The sequence below is a fragment of the Vulpes lagopus genome, chromosome 3, assembly GCF_018345385.1.
Source record: "Vulpes lagopus strain Blue_001 chromosome 3, ASM1834538v1, whole genome shotgun sequence".
NCBI classification, from domain to species: domain Eukaryota; kingdom Metazoa; phylum Chordata; class Mammalia; order Carnivora; family Canidae; genus Vulpes; species Vulpes lagopus.
Window position 1 is genome coordinate 125,799,211 of NC_054826.1, and position 22,755 is coordinate 125,821,965.

The following is a 22,755-nucleotide window of genomic DNA, read 5'->3' on the forward strand; positions in this document are numbered from 1 at the left end:
CCCCAGGGACTGGCTGCTCAGCTTTTCCTGTGACTCTAATGGCCCCATCCTTCTTTCAGAAGGCTTTCTGACGTAAGTGACACAGAGGCAGCTTCTGCTGCTTGCCATCGAAGCACCCTGACAAGCAAGCACACACACGGTCAAGAGCAAACACCGCGGCGTGGACTTCACCTCCCAACACAGTCCACCATCTTTCTTATCGCATACGTGAAATACAGTATCTGTCTGCATCAACTCTTCCAAGCGCAGAAGGGGCTTTCCACGTCAGTCTGCACAGTATACACAGATGGCTTTCACCACATGGCTCCAAGGCCGTGTGGCATCCCGTTATAGAAATGAGCCACGGGGGGGATCCCTGGGTGGTGCAGCGGTTTAGCGCCTGCCTTTGGCCCAGGGCATGATCCTGGAGACCCGGGATTGAATCTCACATCGGGCTCCCGGTGCATGGAGCCTGCTTCTCCCTCTACCTGTGTCTCTGCTTCTCTCTCTGTGTGTGTGTGTGTGTGTGACTATCATAAATAAATTAAATAAAAAATAAAAAAAGATTAAAAAAAAAAAAAGAAATGAGCCACGGTGCCTCACTTTATATACATATGTATGTGGTTCCCTAACACAAGGGAATAAGCAATCCCCTCATCGCGACATACAGGTTGTTTCCATTTCTTTTGCTACTACAGACAAAGCTTCGATCACCATCCTTCATGTGACATAACTACCATCCCCAGCGATGGAACCACAGGCTGGAAGGGATCCTGCCCCACTGCAGTCTCGTGGCCCCACCAGGGCCCCGAGGCTGGGTATAGGAGCCTATAACTGCTGCTACCACGGGACCCAGACCCTGCTCTCCGGTCCAGGCTCCACCGAGCCACCCCCGATGCTCGTCCAAGCAGACAGGCCACAAGCGGAAGGGAATTCGGGAAAGGGGTTCCTGGCAGAAGGTTACCTCGTCATCCTTCCACTCGGAGAAGTCAATCTTGAAGGAGGGCAGAGAGAACTGCTGGCTCACCCCTCTCTTGTAGTGGACAGTCTCGGACTGCAGAGCGGGGCTCCTGGGGCTGTACCTGGAGGGGCAGCCGGGAGAAAGGCGCTGACACTCTGCGAGAGCAAACAGCCACCGCGCCCAGGGCCTCAGGGCGACCCCGAGCACAGGGGCCTCTGATGCAGGGGCTGCCAGCACTGGTCCTTGGGGACCGAGCAGAAATTGGACATGCGGGACCCACACTTCCCATCTCTTCCTGCAAGACCCAGCCGCCCCGTGGCGGGGCAGGGCCCTGAGCCCACCCCTGGCCTCGGGGGCCTTGTTCTGCTCGCTACCTGCCCTGCCCGGGCATGCCTGGTTACAAGTCCTCTGGAGCCCACCCCTGCCCCATAATGCCTTTCCAGATCTGGCTACGCCTCCCGCTCTGAACAAACACGGTGTAATAAACCTGTACGCAAAATGCAGTGTCCCCCAAAACTCACCCTCAAACCTGCTCCCTGCCGCCTGCTTCTCTGCACCAGCCACAACCCACGCCCGAATGCACGGGAGTCTGCTGTCCAATATTCGAGCGGCAGGCCACCCACACCTGCTCCCTCACTGCTGACGGGCAAGTCGTCCCAACTGCCACATGCAGAGGTGCATGCAGGGGCTTCACTGTGGGGCTACACTAACTGATTCCATCAGGCCCCCCACTGGTGAACACCAGTCTCCAGCATCTTACTATTCCACATACTGCTCCCAGGACTCTGTTCTACATACATCTTTGCCACATATACAAGCACATTCCCAAGATAAATTCCCAGAAAAGGAACAGCTGGGTCAAAGAGTGCTCACTCTTTGAGAATTTTCAATTCTGAGCAACTCTGGCTTCTCACCATTGGAGAGACCATTGGACACGACCCTGACAAAGCTCCCCCCACCCACTCCACACCCACCATTCCCAGGGCTTCTCTTAGACAAAAGACTCTGGAGAGCCTGAGAGACTGGGGGGAAGGGGGTGGGGGGTGCTCTTGTAGGCACAAAGAGAGAGGGCCCCTCCACCTGCCAGAGACCAGAGGCCCTTCCTTCCCCATGAGAATCCAGGCCTCAGCCTACAGTAAAGGCAAAGGCTAGGCCTCTGCTGCCCTGCAGACCTGGGCTTTTTCTCTGGGACCCCAGATCTGCCCCCTTTTTCACTTGTCAGGTAGTAGGGAGGGGATCAGGGAAGGGGCAGAAGGGTCACCTGCCCTGCAGCTCAAGCACAAATAGAATTTCCAGGCTAAGGCAAACAGGCCTGGGCACAGGCTTCTGGGACCCAGAGCCTTCCTGCTTCTCTCTGTTCTGGTGACTTCTGTGCTCAAACCACTCAATTCCAGCAAACTCAGAAAGGAAGCAGGCTCCCAGCCACTCCTGCCAGGTCTCAGGAAGGGGACAGAACAGCATCTTCCCACCACCCGCCCCAAGGATCCAAGACAAAGTCTCCAGGGACAGCCATGTCCTTTGCTCATGTGTCCTCTCAAGCATAGGGCACCTCTTACAAGCCCAAGTGTGACAGAGACAAAATCTGGGGGAGTGTGGGGTGGGTGGGCTGCTCGCCTGCACCTGCCTGCCTGCCCGTCCCCTGCCCCTCTCTGCGGCAGCCCCAGACCTTCCCCACAAGCCAGGACCCCTCCCCTGCGGCAGCCAAACTAGAGACAGAGGCCACAGAAACTTTACCCCAACTGCTGTGGCACTGTGGCCTTGCCACACGTGTCCTCCCACCTCCTGGTCAGGGGCCAGAGCAAGTGAGCATGGCCGAGGACAAAGGGCAGGGTCACAAGGAAAGAGCCAAAGGGCACTGGGCGGGTTGGGGAGGGACCTGGGCACCCACACCAGTGACAGCACCAGCAGGGTATCGCCTCACCTCTGGGAGGCAGGCCCCTGGATACTCCTGGATCTTCTAACTCTTGGCTTATGGTAAGGACACATTTGTAAATGGCTTGCGTCATTGAAAAAACAAAAGTAATCCAACGTTTGGGCTAGTGTGGAGCCTCACAAAAGAAAGTGTAGGAAAAGGAACTTTGTCCTCTGATTGCTGCCTGGAAGGGTGCGAGTAGTGGGGGGATGGTAAGGGCAGCCCCTAAGGGGCCCAGGCCTCCAGCCCAGGGAGCCCCATGGAGACCAAAGTGTTCCCTCCTGCAGGGAGTGCTCCCCACAAAGCCCCACCTCTGAGTCTCCTCCAGTAGCAGCAACAAAGTCCTCAAAGGAATCCCTAGGGGGCCGCTTCAGTCCCCCAACCCCAGCTCAGGAAATTAAGGTACAAGCAGGCCAGGGCCAGCACCCGAAGCCTGAGCTTGGACCCCAGATCCAATTTGGCCCTCAGGTGGCTCTCTCCCCAACAGGACCCGAGTGGGCGCATTGCTGCTGGCCTGAGTCTCTGGTGGTCCTGAGGTTGTGGATTTCAAACTTTTGAGGTCAGCAGGATGCTTGTCGCAAATCAAGCATCCGGAAGCTCAAACGCACAACACAGACAATAGAAGCGCAGAAGCACGGCTGCCAGGGCCAGCCCCAGCCCCCCAGCCCCGGAGACTCACACGGCCGTCCCGTTCAGGAACTCCTCCACCGCCTGGCAGTAGATGGTGATGGCCACCCGGGCATCGGCATCAAAGGTGAACTCCAGGCTGTAGAGGACGCGGGGCTTCTCGCTGTCCTCGGAGGGGCTGTCGGCACCATCTTTGTACCTATCAGGGAGGCAGAGGGACAGGCAGCAGGTCACCGGCCATGCCTGTACGTGTCTACCCGGCACAGCATGCGCATCCCCGCACCCGGGGCCCTTGGAGGTGATTGCCTGGAAATGTAAGGCCCACTGCCTGGTAGACAATAAGGCCCAACACGGCAGAGCTCTCCTTCCCTCACTGCCCGCCCACAGACAGGGAGGAGTCCTCCTGGTCCAGAGACAGCCCAGACATCTCAAGCCTCCCAGGTTAGAGCAGTTTCTCAGGCTGCTGACATTCGAGACTGGATCATTCTTGGCAGCAGGGCCGTCCTGTGCGCTGAAGGGTGTTGAGCAGCATCCCTGGTCTCTGCCCACCATAGGCCAGCAGCACCCAATCCCCTAGCTGTGACACCTAAAAGCATCTGCAGACTGGGACCAGTGTCCCTGGGGGCAGAGTTGCCAGTTGAGAATCCCTGGTTTAAAAAACAGAGTTTTGGGGCTCCTGGGGGCTCAGTTGGTTAAGTGTCTGCCCTCAGCTCAAGTCATGATCCCAGGATCCTTTGGTCGAGCCCTGCTCAGAGGGGAGCCTGCTTCTCCCTCTCCTCATGTTCTCTCTCACCATCTCTCAAACAAATAAATAAAATCTGTTTTTTTAAGATTTTTTTAAGAGAGAGAGAGAGAGGGGCAGAGACACAGGCAGAAGGAGAAGCAGGCTCCATGCAGGGAGCCCAACGTGGGACTCGATCCCGGGCCTCCAGTATCAGGCCCTGGGCTGAATGCGGTGCTAAACCGCTGAGCCACCCAGGCTGCCCTAAATAAATAAAATCTTAAAAAAAAAAAAAAAAAAAAAAAAAAACACAAAAACAAAAACTGGAGTTTTACAAGCAGAGCCCTGCTGGCCCTTTCTCCCTCTACACCCCACGCTAGGAGCAACTCTGAGACTTGAGAGCTGCCTGTGGCCTCTGGCTCTCCACCCGAAATTAGCAGAGACTGGGGTCCCTCACCACTGCCCCCTCTCCCAGGTATCAGGGGCCCTAAGCAGGCTGGGGCAAAGCCTTACCTTACAAGCCGCAGGGAGTCTTTTCGGATGTTCACCAGGCTCCTAAGTGTCTTCACAGGCTCATGCGGGGCGGGGGTGACGTACGGAAACTAGGAGGGAAAAACCCAAAGCAAAAGCCAGGTGACTCCCTAAGGTGTGGCAGGGATAGAAAACGGGGATAATCAGAGCAACAGTCACAGCTCTGTACTCCCCGGGCCTTGTGCTCACTCACAAAGGAAACCACAGGCCTAGAGCCATCTGAAACGTTCCTGCCTGTGATAGCGCCCTGGATGGAGCTTTATCAGATGGTATCACTGGGAAAACAGAGGGGAGGGCCTAGGGGATCTCTCTGTATCACTTCTCACCACTTCAGGGGAGTCTACGAAGGTCTCAAAGTAAAAGTTTGAAAAATAACAGATTTATGGAACGTTTGTTAGGGCCGGGCCCTGCATGCAAGCTGAGGCCTCAAAGACGGAAGGTGAGGTTGCTTTCTTGCTCTCAGGGACTCGGGAGGCTGGGGAGGGCAGCACGCCAGGCCCTAGCTCCTTGCTTCCCACCCACTAAATGATCAAGATGTCATGTCAACCAGCTGCTCTGTTGCTAAAACAGCCTAAAGACTGGTCCACCCTACCCCCTGCCAGGTCCATGGACTCCCCAGGACTCAGCAGCCTTAGGGAACAGAGTCCCACGTCTCCTGAAAGACAGGGCCTTCTGCTGGCCCCTCACCCACACTGGAGACCATCATTTTGAAGTACAAAACCTAATCCTTTGCTTAGCATCCCCCTCTCCATGGGCCCTCACTCAACCCCTGCTCTTTAGCCTCCATTCACAAAATGTTCTTTTCTTCATTGTCGGCACTCCCTGCAAGAATGGGATGGGAGGGGATCCCTGGGTGGCGCAGCGGTTTGGCGCCTGCCTTTGGCCCAGGGCGCAATCCTGGAGACCCGGGATCGAGTCCCACGTCGGGCTCCCAGTGCATGGAGCCTGCTTCTCCCTCTGCCTGTGTCTCTGCCTCTCTCTCTCTCTCTCTGTGACTATCATAAATTAAAAAAAAAAAAAAGAATGGGATGGGATCTGTCCTCCACCCTCAGCCCCTGGAAGAGTCCTAGGCACGCAGCAGGTACCAAATGTGTGTTGAACAAATGGACAGCAGTGTGTAAGCGTGCACTTCTCTGACGTGACTAGTGAAAGCAAACACGTTAAAATGTTTTACTAGCCATCTGCAGGTCTCCTTTGGGTCATAACTCTTGCCCATTGTTCTACAGAACATGGATTTTGTTTTTTTCTTTTTAAATAAAGTCATCCAAGAGGCCTGGGATCAAATCCATAAACTTCCATAAGCCCATAGCCTGGATGCACTGGGTTCTGCAGCAGCAGCCCTGTCTCCAGTGATACCTGCAGCCATCCTGCCTCTCTGGGGGAAGTGCCAGGACATGTCCCTGTACACACATGCACATGTCCTGCCAGCAGCTCTGTCTGGGACTCAGTGTCTGCTTGTCCTCAAAGCAGGCTATGGACAGCGGAGGGAAGGCACCTCACTGCCGCCACCCCACAACCCTAGCCCCAGCAAGACCCACCTGGACCCACCTGTACTGGACGATTGCCCAGGAAATTCAGATCCATGTTTTCTCCAAAGAGGTAACCTTCAGGGTGGGGAGTGTCAAATTTCTCGCCTCCCATGAAAAAGTGCGAGGCAAAGTAGTTTCCTGGTTAAGAAAGGAAACACGGTTGTAGATTATGAGGCTCGACACACCCCAGGGGAAGTGTGTGATGGCCAAGAGGCTCAGCCCTGAGAACAGCTTCACTTGGAGAGAAGCCTCACAGGCAGTCCCTCCCACTCTCAGCTCTAGGCTGGGCCTCAGCCCTGCAACATTGTCAAACTCTGCACCCCAATACCCGTCCTGCTCCCAGACGTCCCCTCCCTGCTTAGGTGTGCATCCTGTCCTCTGTTGCATTATCTTTCCCTTCTGTGCCAGCCTGAGTTGCATCCTCCTCAAGGATTTGTCTCCATTCCTCCCTACGCCTACGTGTGACCTTAGTTGGAAACAGGGTCTTTATACATGTAAGCAAGAAGTCAGAATAAAGTACAAAACCAGTAAAAATATAAATACCTATAAAAGTTGGTCAACTAACCCACAAAATAGAAGGATGTAAAGTATGACACCGTATACCTAAAACGTGGGGAGCAGAGGAGTAGGGAGTGAGTTCAAACTTCAGTGACCATCAACCTCATACACACTGCTATGTGCAGAGGATGTCACATACAAACCAAACAGTATCCACAAATCACAAACCACTAATAGATACACAAAAAATCAAGAGGAATCCAAGTATCTCATTAAAGAAAGCCAATTAATCATGAGAGAAGAGAGCAAGAGAAAGAAGGAATGGAGAAAAATCATAAAACAAGTAACAAAATGGCAATACATACACACCCATCAACAATTACTTAAATGTAAATGGACTAAACACTCCAATCAAAAGACAAGGTGTGATGGCATGATGGATAAGAAAACATGACCAAGCTGTATGCTGAGCCTCCAAGAGACTCATTTCAGACCTAAAGACACATGAAGATTGAAAGTGAAGGGGTAGAGAAAAGTTCATCATGCAAATGGTGTGAAAAGAAAGCCCGGGTAGCAATATTCACGTGGAACAAAACAGACTTTTAAACAAAGACTGTGAAAAGAGATAAAGGACACTGTATCACCCAAGATGGGAGCACCCAAATACACAATAACAAACATAAAGGAAGTAATTAATAGTGATTAACCCACTTACATCAATGGGCAGATCATACAAACAGAATATCAACAAGGAAACAGTGCTTTGAATGACACACCGGACCAGATTAATCTGACAGATATATTCAGAACATTCCATCTTACAACAACAGAATACACATTCTTTTCAAGTGCACGTGCAACATTCTCCAGAATAGATCACGTTAGACCACAAAACAAGTCTCAACAAAGCCAGTAAGATCAAAATCATTCCATGCATCTTTTCTGACATTATGAAACTAGAAGTCAACAAGAAAAAAATCTGGGAAGAACAAATACATGCTACTAAACAATGAATGGGTCAACCAAGAAATCAAAGAGGAAAAAAAATACATGGAGACAAGCGAAAATGAAAGCACAATGGTCCAAAATTTTTGAGATGCAGCAAAAGCAGGCCTAAGAGGGAAATTTATGGCAATACAGGCCTACCTCAAGAAGCAAGAAAAATCTCAAATGAGCAACCTACCCTCATGCCTTAAAGAGCAAGGAAAAGAACAAATAAAACCCAAAATCAACAACAGAACAAAGGAAATAAGATTAGAGCAGAAACAAATGTAATAGAACAGATTTCAAAATAGAACAGATTAATGAACAGATTAATGAAACCAGGAGCTGGTTCTTTGAAATGATGGACAAAATTGATAAACCTTTAGCCAGACTCATCAAAAAAAAGCAGGCGGGCAGCCCGGGTAGCTCAGCGGTTTAGGGCCACCTGCACCCGGGGTGTGATCCTGGAGACTCGGGTTCAACTCTCACGTCAGGCTCCCTGCATGGAGCCTGCTTCTCCCTCTCCATGTCTCTGCTTCTCTCTCTCTCTCTCTGTCTCTGTCTCTCATGAATAAATAAATAAAATCTTTGAAAAAAAAGAAAGAAAGAAAAAGGAGAAATAACAACCAATACTAAAATATATGATGGATTATGAGAGAATATTTTTGAAAATTATATGCCAACAACTTGGACCACCTGGAAGAAATGGATAAATTCCCAGCAACATACAACATCCCAAAATTGAATCAGGAAGAAACACATTTGAATAGACCAATTACCAGCAATGAAATTGAATCAGTCATCAAAAAACTCCCAACAAACAAGTCCAGGACCAGAAGCTTCACAGGTGAATTCTACTAAGTATTTTAAAAAGATGGGACACCTGGGTGGCTCAGTGGTTGAGCATTTACCTTTGGCTCAGGGCTTGATCCTGGGGGTCTCAAGATCAAGTCCCATATTGGGCTTTCTGCATGGAGCCTGCTTCTCCCTCTGCTTGTGTCTCTGCCTCTCTCTGTCTCTCATGAATAAATAAGTAAAATCTATACATTAATTAATTAACTAATTAATTAATTAACGTCTATTCTTCTCAAACTACTACAAAAACATAGAAAAGGAAGAAAACCTTCCAAATTCATTCTATGAGACCAGCATTGCCCTGATACCAAAACCAGGTACAGTGCAAAAAAAAGAGAACTACAAACCAATAGCTCTGATGAACACAGATGCAAAAAAATCTTCAGCAAACCAAATCTAACAACATTAAAAAAAATTATTCACCATGATTAAGTGGAATTTATTCCTGGGATGCAAAGATGGTTCAATATTCACAAATCAATCAATATGATACATCACATCAAAAAGAGAAAGGATAGGGCAGCCCCAGTGGCACAGCGGTTTAGCGCCGCCTGCAGCTCGGGGTGTGATCCTGGAGACCCAGGATCGAGTCCCGCATAGGGTTCCCTGCATGGAGCCTGCTTCTCCCTCTGCCTGTGTCTCTGCCTCTCCCTCTCCCCCCCCGCCGCCTCTGTGTGTCTCTATGAATAAATAAATAAAAATATTTAAAAAAAAAAAAGAGAAAGGATAAAAACCATATGATCATCTTAAGAGAAGCAGAAAAAGCATTTGACAAAGTACAACATACATTCATGATAAAAGCCCTCAACAAAGTAGGTTTAAAGGGAATATACCTCAGCATAATAAAAGCCATATATGAAAAACTACAGCTAACATCATCTTCAATGGGGAAAACAGAGCTTTTCCCAAAGATCAGGATCAAGACAAAGATGTCCACGCTCACCACTGCTATTCAACAGAGTACAGGAAGCTCCAGCCACAGCAATCAGGCAAGAGGAAGGAAGAAAAGGCAGCCAAATTGGTAAGAAGTAAAACTTCCACTATTTGCAGATGACACGATCTTATATATAAATGCCTAAGACTCCACCAAAAGCTACTAGAACTGATAAATGAATTCAGTAAGGCTGCAGGATACAAAATCAATGTAGAAAATCCACTGCATTTCTATATACTAACAATGAAGCAACAGAAAGAAAAATTTGAAAAATAATCCCATTTACAATTGCACCAAAAATAATAAAATACCTAGGAATAAACTTAACCAAGGAGGTGAAAGGCCTGCACTCTGAAAACTGTAAAACATTGATTAAAGAAACTGAAGATGTCACAAACAAATGGAAAAATATCCCAGGGATCCCTGGGTGGCTCAGCGGTTTGGCACCTGCCTTCAGCCCAGGGCGTGATCCTGGAGTGGAGTCTTGGGATCGAGTCCCACATCAGGCTCCCCGCATGGAGCCTGCTTCTTCCTCTGCCTGTGTCTCTGCCTCTCTCTCTCTCTCTCTCTCTCTCTCATGAATAAATAAATAAAATCTTAAAAAAAAAAAAGTTCTTTCACACTGTCAGCTTCTTTACACTTGAAAAAAAAAGAAAAAAAGAAAAATATTGGAGAGATTCAGATTGGAGAGATTTGGGAGACAAATAATGTTAAAATATCCATATTACCCAAAGCAATCTACAGATTTAATGCAATCCCATCAAAATACCAACAACATTTTTCATAGAACTAGAACAAAAAATCCTAAAATTGGTATGAAACCATAAGAGATCCTGAATAGCCAGAACAATCTTGAAAAAAAAGAAAACAGAAGGTATCACACTTCCAGATTTGAAGATACTAGAAAACCACTGTAATCAAAACTGTCTGGTATGGCACAAAAGTAGATGTGAAGATCAATGGAACAGAACAGAAAGCCCAGAAACATATCCATGATTATATGGTTAATTAATCTTTAGCAAAAGAGGCAAGAATATGCGGTGGGAAAGAGAGAGTCTCCTTAACAAATGGTGTTGGGAAAACTGGGCGGCTACATGCAAAATAATGAAACTGGACCACTTTCTTATACCTACACAAAAATAAACTAAAAATGGATTAAGGACCTAAATGTGAGACCTAAAACCATAAAAATCTTAGAAGAGAACACAGGCAGTAATTTCTCTGACATCAGCTATAGCAACATTTTTCTAGATATGTCTGAGGCAAAAGAATAAAAAGCAAAAAAACTCTATTGGAACTAGACCGAAATAAAAAGCTTCTGCATAGCACAGGAAACAATCAACAAGGGATGCCTGGGTGGCTCAGCGGTAGAGCTTCTGCGTTTGGCCCAGGGCATGATCCTGGAGACCCGGGATCGAGTCCCACATGGGGCTCCCCGCATGAAGCCTGCTTCTCCCTCTGCCTGTGTCTCTGCCTCTCTCTGTGTGTGTCTCTCATGAATAAATAAATAAAATCTTAAAAAAGAAAAAGACAACAAAACTAAATGACAACCTAACAAATGGGAGAAGATATTTGTAAATGATATATATCTGATAAGGGCTTAATACCCAGAATATATAAAGAACTTACACAATCCAACACCAAACAAAACCAAATAATCCAATTTAAAAATAGAAGACATGAGCAGACGTTTCTTTAAAGAAGACATACAGATGGCCTACAGTCACATGAAAAATGCTCATCATCACTCATCATCAGGGAAATGCGAGTCAACACTACAATGAGCTATCACCTCACACTTGTCCAAACTGCTAAAATCAACAACACAAGAAACAACAGGTGTGGATGAGGATGAAGAGAAAAAGGAACCCTCGTTCACTGTTAGTGCGGCCCCTGTGGAAAACAGTATAGAGGATCCCCAAAAAGTTAAAAAAAAAGAACTACCCAATGATTCAGTAATTACAGTATTGAGTCTTTACTCAAAGAACACAAGAACACTAATTCAAAAGGATACATGCTCCCCAGTGTTTAGGGCAGCATTATCTACAACAGCCAAGTATGGAAGCAGCCCAAGTGCCCATCGACTGATGAAAGGACAAAGGTTATATATATATGTGTGTGTATGCACATGTGCACGCGTGCACGCACACACACACACACACACACACACACTGGAATATTACTCAGCCATAAAAAATAATGAAATCTTGCCATTTGCAACGACACAGACGGATTTAGAGTATAATGCTAAGCAAAGTCAGTCAGTCAGAGAAAGACAAATACCACGTGAAAAAGAAAAACAAAACAGAAGGTATCACACTTCCTGATTTGAAGATACTAGGAAACCACTGTAATCAAAACGGTCTGGTACTGGCACAAAAATAGATGTGAAGATCAATGGAACCGAACAGAAAGCCCAGAAACATATAATCAATTAATCTTTAGCAAAAGAGGCAAGAATATGCGGTGGGAGTTAACCACGTGAGTTAATTCATGTGGAATTTAAGAAACAAAACAAATGAACAAAGAAAAAAATAGACAAATCAAGAAAAAGACTCTTTACTGCAGAGAACAAATGACCAGAGGGGAGGTGGGTAGGGGTATGGAGACGACAGAGCACACTTGTCACAATGAGCCCAGGGTCACATATGGAAGTGCTGAAATCACTATATTCTATACCTGAAACTAACAGAACACTGAGGATTAAGTAACTGGAATTTAAATTTTGAAAAAAAGAGGAGGTCAGACTATACTAGGGGACACTAATTCCAGTGACCAATGTCTTCACTTGAGAAAGGGATTCAGACACAGACACACACAGGGAAGAAGGCAGGGTGACGACTACATGGTGAGGCGTGCCTGGAGCCCCAGAGGCTGGGAGGCAGGAAGGACCACCCCCTAGAGCCCTCAGAGGGAACCAACCCCTGGGACACCTTCACCTGGGACTTCCACCCTCCAGAACAGTGAGAATAAACTCTGTTGTTCTAAGCCACTCACTTCGTGGTGCCCCAGCAGCCGTGGAACACGAATGCAGTTCCCCGTCCCTAGACTAAGTCCCGCGACCCCACACCTGAGCCCTGAGTACTTTCTCACTGTGTGGAGCTGAGTATCTAACACCCCCCACCATGACAAATGAGGCTCTAGGCGGTTCCCCATTATGTCCCTGGCACACTTAGGCACTAAATGCACATTTTATATAAAAATAAACGAATAGGGATCCCTGGGTGGTGCAGCGGTTTGGCGCCTGCCTTTGGCCCAGGGCGCGATCCTGGAGACCCGGGATCGAATCCCACGTGGGGTTCCCGGTGCATGGAGCCTGCTTCTCCCTCTGCCTGTGTCTCTGCCTCTCTCTCTCTCTCTCTGTGACTATCATAAATAAAAAAATAAAATAAAATAAACGAATAAAACATTCAAAGAAGAGAGCTCACAGCCTTGCTAGGGAAATGTTAGAGTAACGCCTCTCCCAAGATTCCTAATCTGACGCTCACCCCCATTTCTCTCTGGCACGGAGAACCCCAAGAAAAGTCAGGTGGCCATGGGACCCTGTGAATTTTGTGGACACCTAGGCCATGCATCCCTCAGGCACAGGAGGGCACACCAGGGCACCTGAGCCCACATGGGTCCTTCCTGGAGCCCCCAGAGGGAATTCTGGGCCCTTCAGACTACAGTGCACGCCCTGCCTGGATGTGTGTGCCCTTTCTGCAAACTGCAGCCCTGGGTACAGTGCACACGGCCACAGCTGCCCAGGCAAACAGGCCCAGAACCAGGAGTCCAGCCCGGTGACTCTGGCCTGCAGGGAACATAAGCAGGAAACACTGGGCAAGGGCATAACCCCAGCGCCGCACACATGTGGCCAGGAATCAGAGCCAACCGCAGTGAAAGAAAAAGAATAAAGTGGTGACTAGTTAAATACTCCTGATTTTATGGGACACCAAGCAGCTGCAAAAGAGAGTCAAACACACTTGGATACTCACGTAGGAAGATGGTCATGGAATATCTGTTATTAAAAAAACAAGCTGAAGTGTTCAGGATCCCACCTGAGAGGTAAGTGCACAGAGTCAGATGTTGTGAGTACACACAGAGCGGTCAGCCTGGACACACAAAAACCACAGCCGAGAAGTCAGTCGGGGCTGGAGGCAGCAGGGACAAGAGTGCAGACATGCTGCCTAATGCTAGGTCTTTCTATGGTACATGCACCTGGGCCAACGTGGAGCTCTTAATAAAAAGACTGAGAGGGACGCCTGGGTGGCTCAGTGGTTAAGCGTCTGCCTTTGGCCCAGTTCGTGATCCCGGCATGCTGGGATTGAGTCCCACATCAGCTCCCTGTGGGGAGCCTACTTCTTCCTCTGCCTATGTCTCTGCCTCTCTCTGTGTCTCTCATGAATAAATAAATAAATAAAATCTTTTTTTTTAAATAAATAAAATCTTAAAAAAAAAAGACTGAGATGTGGGGAAGCACAGGGACCCCTCCAAATTCACCTAGGATCTGCACTCAGTGCTGCTGCCCTGGAAGCATCAGTGCAGTTTAATATGCAAAGACTTTGAAGATAACCTTTCCTGCCTGTGGAGCAGGATTTATTTATTCATGAAAGACACGGGGGGGGAGAGGGAGAGAGAGAGAGAGAGAGAGAGAGAGAGGCAGAGACACAGCAGGCTCTATGCAGGGAGCCGGACATGGGACTAGATCCCGGGTCTCCAGGATCACACCCTGGGCTGAAGGTGGCGCTAAACCGCTGAGCCACCCGGGCTGCCCTGGATCCTGGCTTTAATCTTGGTTGGCGTGTGGCCCACCCAACCTTGAGCCCAAGTCACAGGGCAGGCGAGAGGGGCCCTAGCTGGCAGCTCGAGGGAGAACCCAGCTCAGAGCCACCTGGTCTGCTAAGATCGTGGTGAAGCCACACGCCACCATGCACAGCACAGCCACTGGGGAAAGCCACGGGCCCTGGCTGCTATGTGACAAGTCAGGACACAATGGCACAAAGAGAGGGGACAAAGAAAACCAGTGACCGCCCACACTGGTCAATGAGGTCCAAATGTGGATGGTGCCTGGGCGCCTGCCCTGTCCAAGCGGACTCTGAGGCAGGATCCAAAGTTGGCACAGCCTTGGTCTAGAGACAAGGTTCAGGAAAAGGCAGGATCTGGCAGGGGAGCCACCCCCACCCCCACCCCAGGCCTTCCAGGCAGCAGGCAGGACCCTAGCCTGGGACTCCTAACCTCCTCCTGGGGGCTCTTCAAGGACCAAAGTACATTATGTCCAAGTTCCCCCAAAGCTTCCTCCCTTCAGGCAGAAAGTGGGTGCAGCAGCTCTCCTCCAAGATGGTACTGGTTTCTCTGGGCAGCCCTTCCCATGCCCGCCTCAGGCTGACCTGTAACCGGCAGCATACAGCTGGAATGACGCAGCAGGGCTTCTGCGGCTGGGGGGGGAGGGGCGGTGGCTGGCTGCCATGCTGTGAGGACACTCAAGCGACCCTACGGGGAGGTCCTCGTGCCAGGCTGCGGGGAGACCCTCCGGGGAGATCCTAAGTGAGGCCCGCTCAGCTAAGCTGTCCCCAAATTCCAGGAACACAGAAACTGGGAGAAAATAAGCACTGAGTGTTAAAAATGCTAAATGTTGTTATCAGCAGGAGACAACTCGCACAGTGGGGCTTCTGAAATCCAATCTGAGCTGAGCGACCCTTCTCTTTCTCAGTTCCTGACCCTGACAGCTTCTGTCACCACGCTGGTCAAAGCCACCAGCATCTGCTGCCTAATTACTGCGATCTCCCCCCATCCCGGCTCCCCACACTCCCACGGCCCCAGCCTGCCTCCCACATCCCTCTGCTAGAAGGCTTCTCCTGCTTCCTCATCATACTCAAGAAAGTTCCAAACTCCTCCTCATGGCCTGCACAGCCCCCAGGCAATGCAGACTGGCCAACCCTGTTCATGCCCCAGGGCCTTTGCACTTCCAGTTTCCTCAGGGTTTGGAATTCTTTCCCAAGAGCTGTGCCCATATCCTTCATCTCGAATTTCCTTCTCAGCAAGGCCTTTTTTCATCACTCCTTTTTAAATGTGCAATCCTCAACCCTCCATTCTGCTTGCTGACCAACCTCTCCACATTTTCTCTTCTCTGCTTTACATTCCCCTACAGAATTTTTTTTGGCAAAAAACTTAGATGCTACTGCTCTATCAAAACCATTAACTTCTATCTCCCCCACAGCACAGCATGATCCGATGGGCTATGCACAGGAGGCCCCCACGTCTTAGCTTTAAGCTTCTCTAACTGCAGAGGTATAAATGCTACAATCTAAAGCCTCCTGATGAAGAGGCAATAGTGAGTACTTTTTTTTGGGGGGGGGGGGCAGGCTTTACCTGTATCATTTACATTTTCTATAATTAGCATTACTTTTGAAACAAGAAAAATAAATTTAAAAATATGATAAATACGGTAACATCACAAAACTGGAAGCAAGTTCTGGAAAGGCCACGGTATTGTCCACCTTAAAAGAGTGGACTCTAAGGTGTGTGGGTTATACCTCCATAAAGCTGTTCTTAGGGAGTGGGGGCACTTGAGTTGTCAGATGGGAATTCCTTTCTTTTTTGATATTAGACCTTTATGTGAAATTTTTTTGGCAAAAAAATTTGGAATTAGATGCTATTGCTATATCAAAACCCTGTTAATTCCCACCTAGTTATTTACATGACTCGGTTTCTCAATGTCAAATGGAAACTAGAACCAGAGCTCCTGCTGACCTGATCTCACGCTAGCTGTGCGTTATATTCTACTGTGACGACAGGAACCAACCAGGGAGGAACGGAGCCCACTCACCTAACACACACCTTTTCAGTACGTTTTATGTTCAATGTGTATTGATGTTTTCTATTTATAAAAACTGAATGGGCACATGGGTGGCTCGGTGGGTTGAGCATCTGACTCTTGGTTTCAGCTCAGGTCACTGATCTCAGGGTCATGAGATGGAGCCCTGTGTAGGACTCCACACTGGGAGTGGAGCTGCTTAAGATTTTCCCTCTCCCTCCATCCACCCCCTAGCTCCTGTATACATGCTCTCTCACTAAAAACAAAACAACACCCCCCCAAAAAAAAACTGTAATATTTGTTTTAATTAATATTATTTTACAATGGCCACAAACCAGAAGAAAAATTCTCAAAGCCCCATGGTCATGAGATGTTTCTTTTCTTAGGTTTTTTTTGTTTGTTTGTTTGTTTTTATTTTTTTATTTTATTTATTTATTTATTTATTTAAGACAGCCACACAGAGAGAGAGAGAGAGAGGCAGAGACACAGGCAGAGGGAGAAGCAGGCTCCATGCACCGGGAGCCCGACGTGGGATTCGATCCCGGGTCTCCAGGATCGCGCCCTGGGCCAAAGGCAGGCGCCAAACCGCTGCGCCACCCAGGGATCCCTGTTTGTTTGTTTTTAAATGATTATTTGAAAGAGAGTGAGCAGGGATTCCTGGGTGGCTCAGCAGTTCAACACTGCCTTCAGCCCAGGGTGTGATCCTGGAGTCCCAGGATTGAGTCCCACATCTGACTCCATGCATGGAGCCTGCTTCTCCTTCTCCCTCTGCCTGTGTCTCTGCCTCTCTCTCTAATAAAATCTTAAAAAAAAAAAAAAAATGAAAGAGAGTGAGAAGGAGGGAGGAAGGTGGGGGAAATGGAGAGAGAATCTAAAGTAGACTCCCCGATGAATGTGGAGCACAATGTGGAGCCCAATCCCAGGATCCCGAGATCATGACCTGAGCTGAAATCAAGACTTGGACACTTAACTGACTAAGCCGCCCAGGCATCCCCCACCCACCTCTTAAAGTTTTATTTATTTAACTCATCTCTGTACCAACCTGAGGCTTGAACTCACGACCCTGAGATCAAGGGAAGTCATGACCCTCCTCCAACTGAGCCAGCCAGGTGCCCTGAGAGATGTCTCGAGCTCTAATTTCAGTTTACATACACACTTTGGTTACACAGACATATAGGAGGGTGATTATCAACGGGCATCCACACCTCCCATCTCGCTAGGTAATGACGTGACAAGCAGATGGTGACAAGTCACCAGGTGGGACCACACAGCAGTTAAGAGGAGTGAGCCAGTCTCCACGTCCCAGCATGGAGCAGACGCACCATGAACCAGACTCACGCGGGGCGGCGGGAGACCGAACCACACATAAGGAGAGGCGACGTGGAGGGCAGCACAGGGGCCACGGGGACAGAAGGGTCAAGGAGGCACCACCTGAGAGACGCAACATGGGCATGGGAAGCAAGGGCTCTGAATGGAGGGTGTTGGCGCTATTCTCTGGCCTTTCCTAAGGTTTTTCAAAGGCTCACATTTTTTAAAAGGGAACTTTTAAAAGGAGGAATGTGTGCAACGGAGGACCAGGGAGAGGCGTGTGCGCGGTGCGTGCGTGCATACCTAGGGGCATCTGTGTGCGTACACACAGGTCGGGACCAAGAGGAGCAGCCGAGCTCTGACGAGGCCGGAGGGGAAGAGCAAGAAAACACGGCGAAGGGCAGGCACAGAAGGCAGGCGGGCAGGGAGGGGGAAGAGGAGAACCCCCACCTCTGGACCCCAGATACGGAAGCCATCGAGGGGCACAGATCCTAGCCCTATTCTCCGCGGGTGGCAGGACACTCCGAGGTCACCTGAAGGCTGCCAATCCCGAGCCCCCTACAGTTTACCCCGTGCGGGGCCTCCCCCTCCAGTCACAGAGGGAGGGCAGCCGGTGTCACCTCCCAGCAGACCACAAAGGGCGGCTGTTCGCACACAATAAACGAGCCGTGAGGGATCCCGATCGGACCCAGACTGGCTGAAAATCCTTCTAAGGCCACATTCAGAAGGCCTGCCAGAGGCCACAGTTTTGGCCTCCCAGCCCTGGCCTCGCAGCACAGACACTCGAGGACCTCGTGACCTCAGAAGGTTCACCCTCCTCTGTGCCGGAGGGATTCAGACTCTGCCCTACTTACTTACAGGCATCCAGGTGACCCAGATAACCAACAGGTGGCCAGCCACCAAAATAAAGACCAAGGGAAGGCACCTCCCTTGGAGGCCTCCCCGTGTCCCCACACATGGCTCGGTTTCCTTTACACATGTGCATCAGATGCAGATGGACACGTGTGCTCGTCATCCTTTACAGACGAGGAAAACTGAAACCATGAGGCTCCAATTAGAGGCTGCTCCAGCGACGGCCGGTGGCGGTGGTAAGGCCCCGACCCTTCCTCATAGGCCACACAGTGAGCTAAGCAGGCTTCTGGGGTGGTTCCATCCGTTCCACTTTCCAACGTCTGGTAGTATACACGGTGTACCTCAATCATCACTGACAACCCCCAAATGCAAACACTCTCCATTATTCAAATGAACTAAACCTGCTAAAGAGCGAGGCCCCAGGACGTGCAAGCTCTCCAAAGCACAGAACGATCCACACCCAAATCCTCAGACTCCCCCCAGAGAAGGACTGAGGGGAAGCATAAAAATGGGACCTCTAAGCTCTCCCAGAAGACACCTGCTCCACTCACTCCCTCCTTAGCTACACATTCACAAAACCCAAGTTTCATCAAGAGACAAAAGTTTGGGATCCCTGGGTGGCTCAGCGGTTGAGTGCCTGCCTTCAGCCCAGGGACTGATCCTGGAGTCCTGGGATCGAGTCCCACATCAGGCTCCCTGCATGGAACCTGCTTTTCCCTCTGCCTATGTCTTTGTCTCTTTCTCTCTTTATGTCTCTCATGAATAAATAAATAAAATCTTTAAAATAAAAAAGAGAGAGAGAGACAAAAGTTTGGGACCCTGCTACAGATCAGATGTTTATGTCTCCTCCAAACTCACACAGAAATCTCACCCCCAATGAGATAGTACTGGGACCTGAGGCCTTTGGGAGGTGACCAGGTCATGAAGAGGTGCTCTGGAGTCCCCTAACCCAGCCATGTAAGGACAGTGAGAGACAGCTGTCTATGAACCAGGAAGAGGCTCTGGCCAGACACTGAGCAGGCACCTTCATCTCGGACTTTCCCACCTCCAGAACTGTGAGAAATAAAGGTCTGTTGTTTATAAGCCACCCAGACTGTGGTGTTGCCACAACAGTGCAATAGAACACACTCCCTGAGTCTGAGGTCCCAGGTCTGAACCTTTGAGAAGCATGTGCACCAACCTATGGGACACCCACAACAGAAAGAAGCTGGGCGGGCTCCAGCTGCCTACACCACCAGGATAGCCACCACCATCACCGCCAGGGCTGTGGGGGTAGCTCTGTGGCTTCATCAACTCCTGGTGTCACCCAAGACCTAAGTGAAAAGCCATCACCAGGTGGTGCAGCCTACAGCAGGGGCTCTTCAGACTGCTGTTCTGGGGGGAGGGGGGTCCCTGAAGGACCTCCTTACAATCCTGGAGTGATGGGATTAAAACACAAATTGGGATGTTTGTACTCAACCCCTGACCCCTTCAGAACCCCTGCTTACACCCTGACTCCTTGTGGGGACTCAGGCCTGGCACACAGCAGCCCACCGCCCTTCCAGCCTCAAGTCTGTGTGTGCTTGTAGATGATGCAACATATGCAAAATCGGTTCTAGGTGATACAGCCTCCCTCCCTGGATTCCAGATACTTCAGGCCAGGGGCATTGATGCCATCCCCAGCAACAAACATCCCCATGCCTCAACCTAAGGGCCAGGCACCACTCACCGCCCAGCAGACTAGTGACTCTGCTCTCTGCTGCCCACCTCACCTAGCACCACCCTCCTGGCCCATCTCTCAGGATTCGGGAGCTTGATAAAAACTGGCTGAATGAACAGAGGTGGAGAGTGGATGACATACCTATTATTATTTGGTAGTTGAGGGAATGGGAGCACAGAGAGGTCACGTGACCCGCTCAAGCCCCAGCATCAGCCAGAGGTGGCATTCTCCCTGAAAATCCGTGCTGACCCCAGAGTTGCACACTCAAGTACACAGTCCACTGTGTGTTCTTCCCACACCACCAAGCAAGTCTCCAACTCTCAGTGCACACTGACCATGTGGCCTAAATTTAGCTCAATCCTGACACTATCTACCTGGGGACAGCATCAGATCCCACATATTAAGGGCCCAGCCCCACACCACTGCTCTCTCCCTTCAGATGCCAATGGCCAGGTGGCTGATTGGCTATAAACTGGACATTTCCATGACCCCCAATTAATTTGCTACAGCAGTAGGGGCACCTGGGTGGCTTGGCTGGTTCAGCATCTCCCTTCAGCTCCGGTCATAATCCCGGCTTTCTGGGAGGAGTCCTGCATTGGGCTCCCTGCTGGGGGGGGCGGGGCGCTACTGCTCCCTCTGCCCCTCCCCCCTGCTTGTCTGCAATAAACAAAATCTTTTTTTTAAAAATTGCTAGGGCAGCCCTAGTGGCTCAGCGGTTAGCGCCGCCTTCAGCCCAGGGCCTGATCCTGGAGACCCGGGATCGAGTCCCACATCAGGATCCCTGCATGGAGGCTGCTTCTCCCTCTGCCTGTGTCTCTGCTTCTCTCTCAGCATGTCTCTCATGAATGAATAAATAAAATCTTTCAAAAAGACTGCTAGACCAGCTCCCAAAGTCAGGAAAACAGTTCACTTACTAGATCTCCAGTTCATCATAAAAGGTAAGACTCAGGATTAGCCAGATGGAGGAGATGCCCAGGACAAGGCACATGGGAAGGGCGGAGGGACTTCTAAACCCCCTCTGAGTGCTCCACCCTCCTGGCCTCTGCTGTGGAGGGTGGAGCCTCAACACCAGCCCAGAAGCTCTCTGAACCGAGTCCTGTGGGTTTTTATGGAGGCTTTGTCATATAGGCATGGGTGATTAAATCACTGGCTGCTGGTGACCCTCTCAACCTCCAGCCTCTGTACAGGCTGGGTCCAAAGGCAGCCAGGACCCATCCGTAGGTGCTTTCCAGAATCTCATTAACATAAACTCAGGTGTGGCGGAAAGGGGCTTCTGAGCACCAAGACTCAATTTCACTCCTACCACTCATCGCCAGGAAATTCCAAGGCTTATAGGAGCACTGTGACAGTAACGGGTGAAAACCAAACATTTATTTCTTACTTTATAAATCCCAACATCCCTGCTGGGTAAACCATGACGTGACTAAAGACCCCGCACAATCCCAACCCCACCCCTGCTAGGACACACCACTGGTCCTGGGACACTGGGTGTGCGTCCCGCTCAGCCACCCGAGTCACCCACGCTCCAGTGGAGGGGAAGGGGAGAGCTGGGCAGACGTGTGCAATGGCTGGGGACAGTTCACTGATGCCACAGGATGAAAATTCTTCTCATTCTCTAACAGGACAGATGTTCCCGGTTACCAGCTTCCCGAAATCCAGCTCTCACTAAGCCCCAGCTGGGCCTGACCAATGTGAGATGAGAACATCACAGTCCCCAAAGAGTGATCTCAGGGAAGAATCTTCAAGCTCGTGAAACTCCCAGCCAAGTGGGAGGCCTTGGCCTGGGAGCAGGTTCCAAGTCAGAGAGAAAAAGCAGACCCTAAGGGGGTCCCCCTACCTCTAATCACCCTGCGCCCTGACTCCCCCTGGGCCGAGGTCCTGCAGGTATACAGCACAGTGCTTCCGGGCGCAGCCTAGGTGACCTAGTGCAGCCTAACCTCTGTGGGCCTCAGCGTCTCATCTGCAGCATGGACGCCTCAGAGAAGAACACTGACAGCTCAGGATGTCCTGGGGATAAAAGGATAACACAAAGGAGCCTTGCACAGGTGAAAAGACACCTGATAACCATTTGATTCCCAACCCTGCTCCAGCGTGAAAGTCTGACCACAGCGGGACCCTATTAATTTTTTTTTTTTTTTTTTTTTTATTATAGTCACAGAGAGAGAGAGAGAGAGAGGCAGAGACACAGGCAGAGGGAGAAGCAGGCTCCATGCACCGGGAGCCTGACGTGGGATTCGATCCGGGGTCTCTGGGATCGCGCCCTGGGCCAAAGGCAGGCGCCAAAATGCTGCGCCACCCAGGGATCCCTACAGCGGGACCCTATTAAACAAAAAGCCTCAGTCCCCAACACGATGGAGGGAAGAACTTTAAGCAAAGATTCTGGTTCACTGAGTTCCAAAGAGGCTGCAGCCACCTTTCTGGGGGGTCGAGGGGGTCCTTCCCTTTCCTGGGAACAGCCTCCAGTACCCACAGGGATGGGCCCCAGCTGCTAGTGGACCATGCAGCTCCCATCCCGTGGACACAGCTGGCTGGCCAAGGTGGACACCTGACCGTGGCTGGACAAACACCTGGA

General features: G+C 50.0%; 1 protein-coding gene across 4 annotated transcripts in view; it reads right to left on the reverse strand.

The window, feature by feature from the left end:
- Positions 1-22,755, reverse strand: part of MGRN1 (mahogunin ring finger 1) — a 59,224-nt gene that overhangs the window by 26,050 nt on the left and 10,419 nt on the right. For all 4 annotated transcript variants that reach the window (XM_041746986.1, XM_041746987.1, XM_041746989.1 and 1 more), the window contains exons 2-5: positions 6,280-6,398; positions 4,714-4,802; positions 3,532-3,678; positions 944-1,061 (exon numbers count right to left, since the gene is read on the reverse strand). In XM_041746986.1, the coding sequence (XP_041602920.1) occupies positions 944-1,061; positions 3,532-3,678; positions 4,714-4,802; positions 6,280-6,398 (473 nt within the window). The remainder of the gene's footprint in view (positions 1-943; positions 1,062-3,531; positions 3,679-4,713; positions 4,803-6,279; positions 6,399-22,755) is intronic.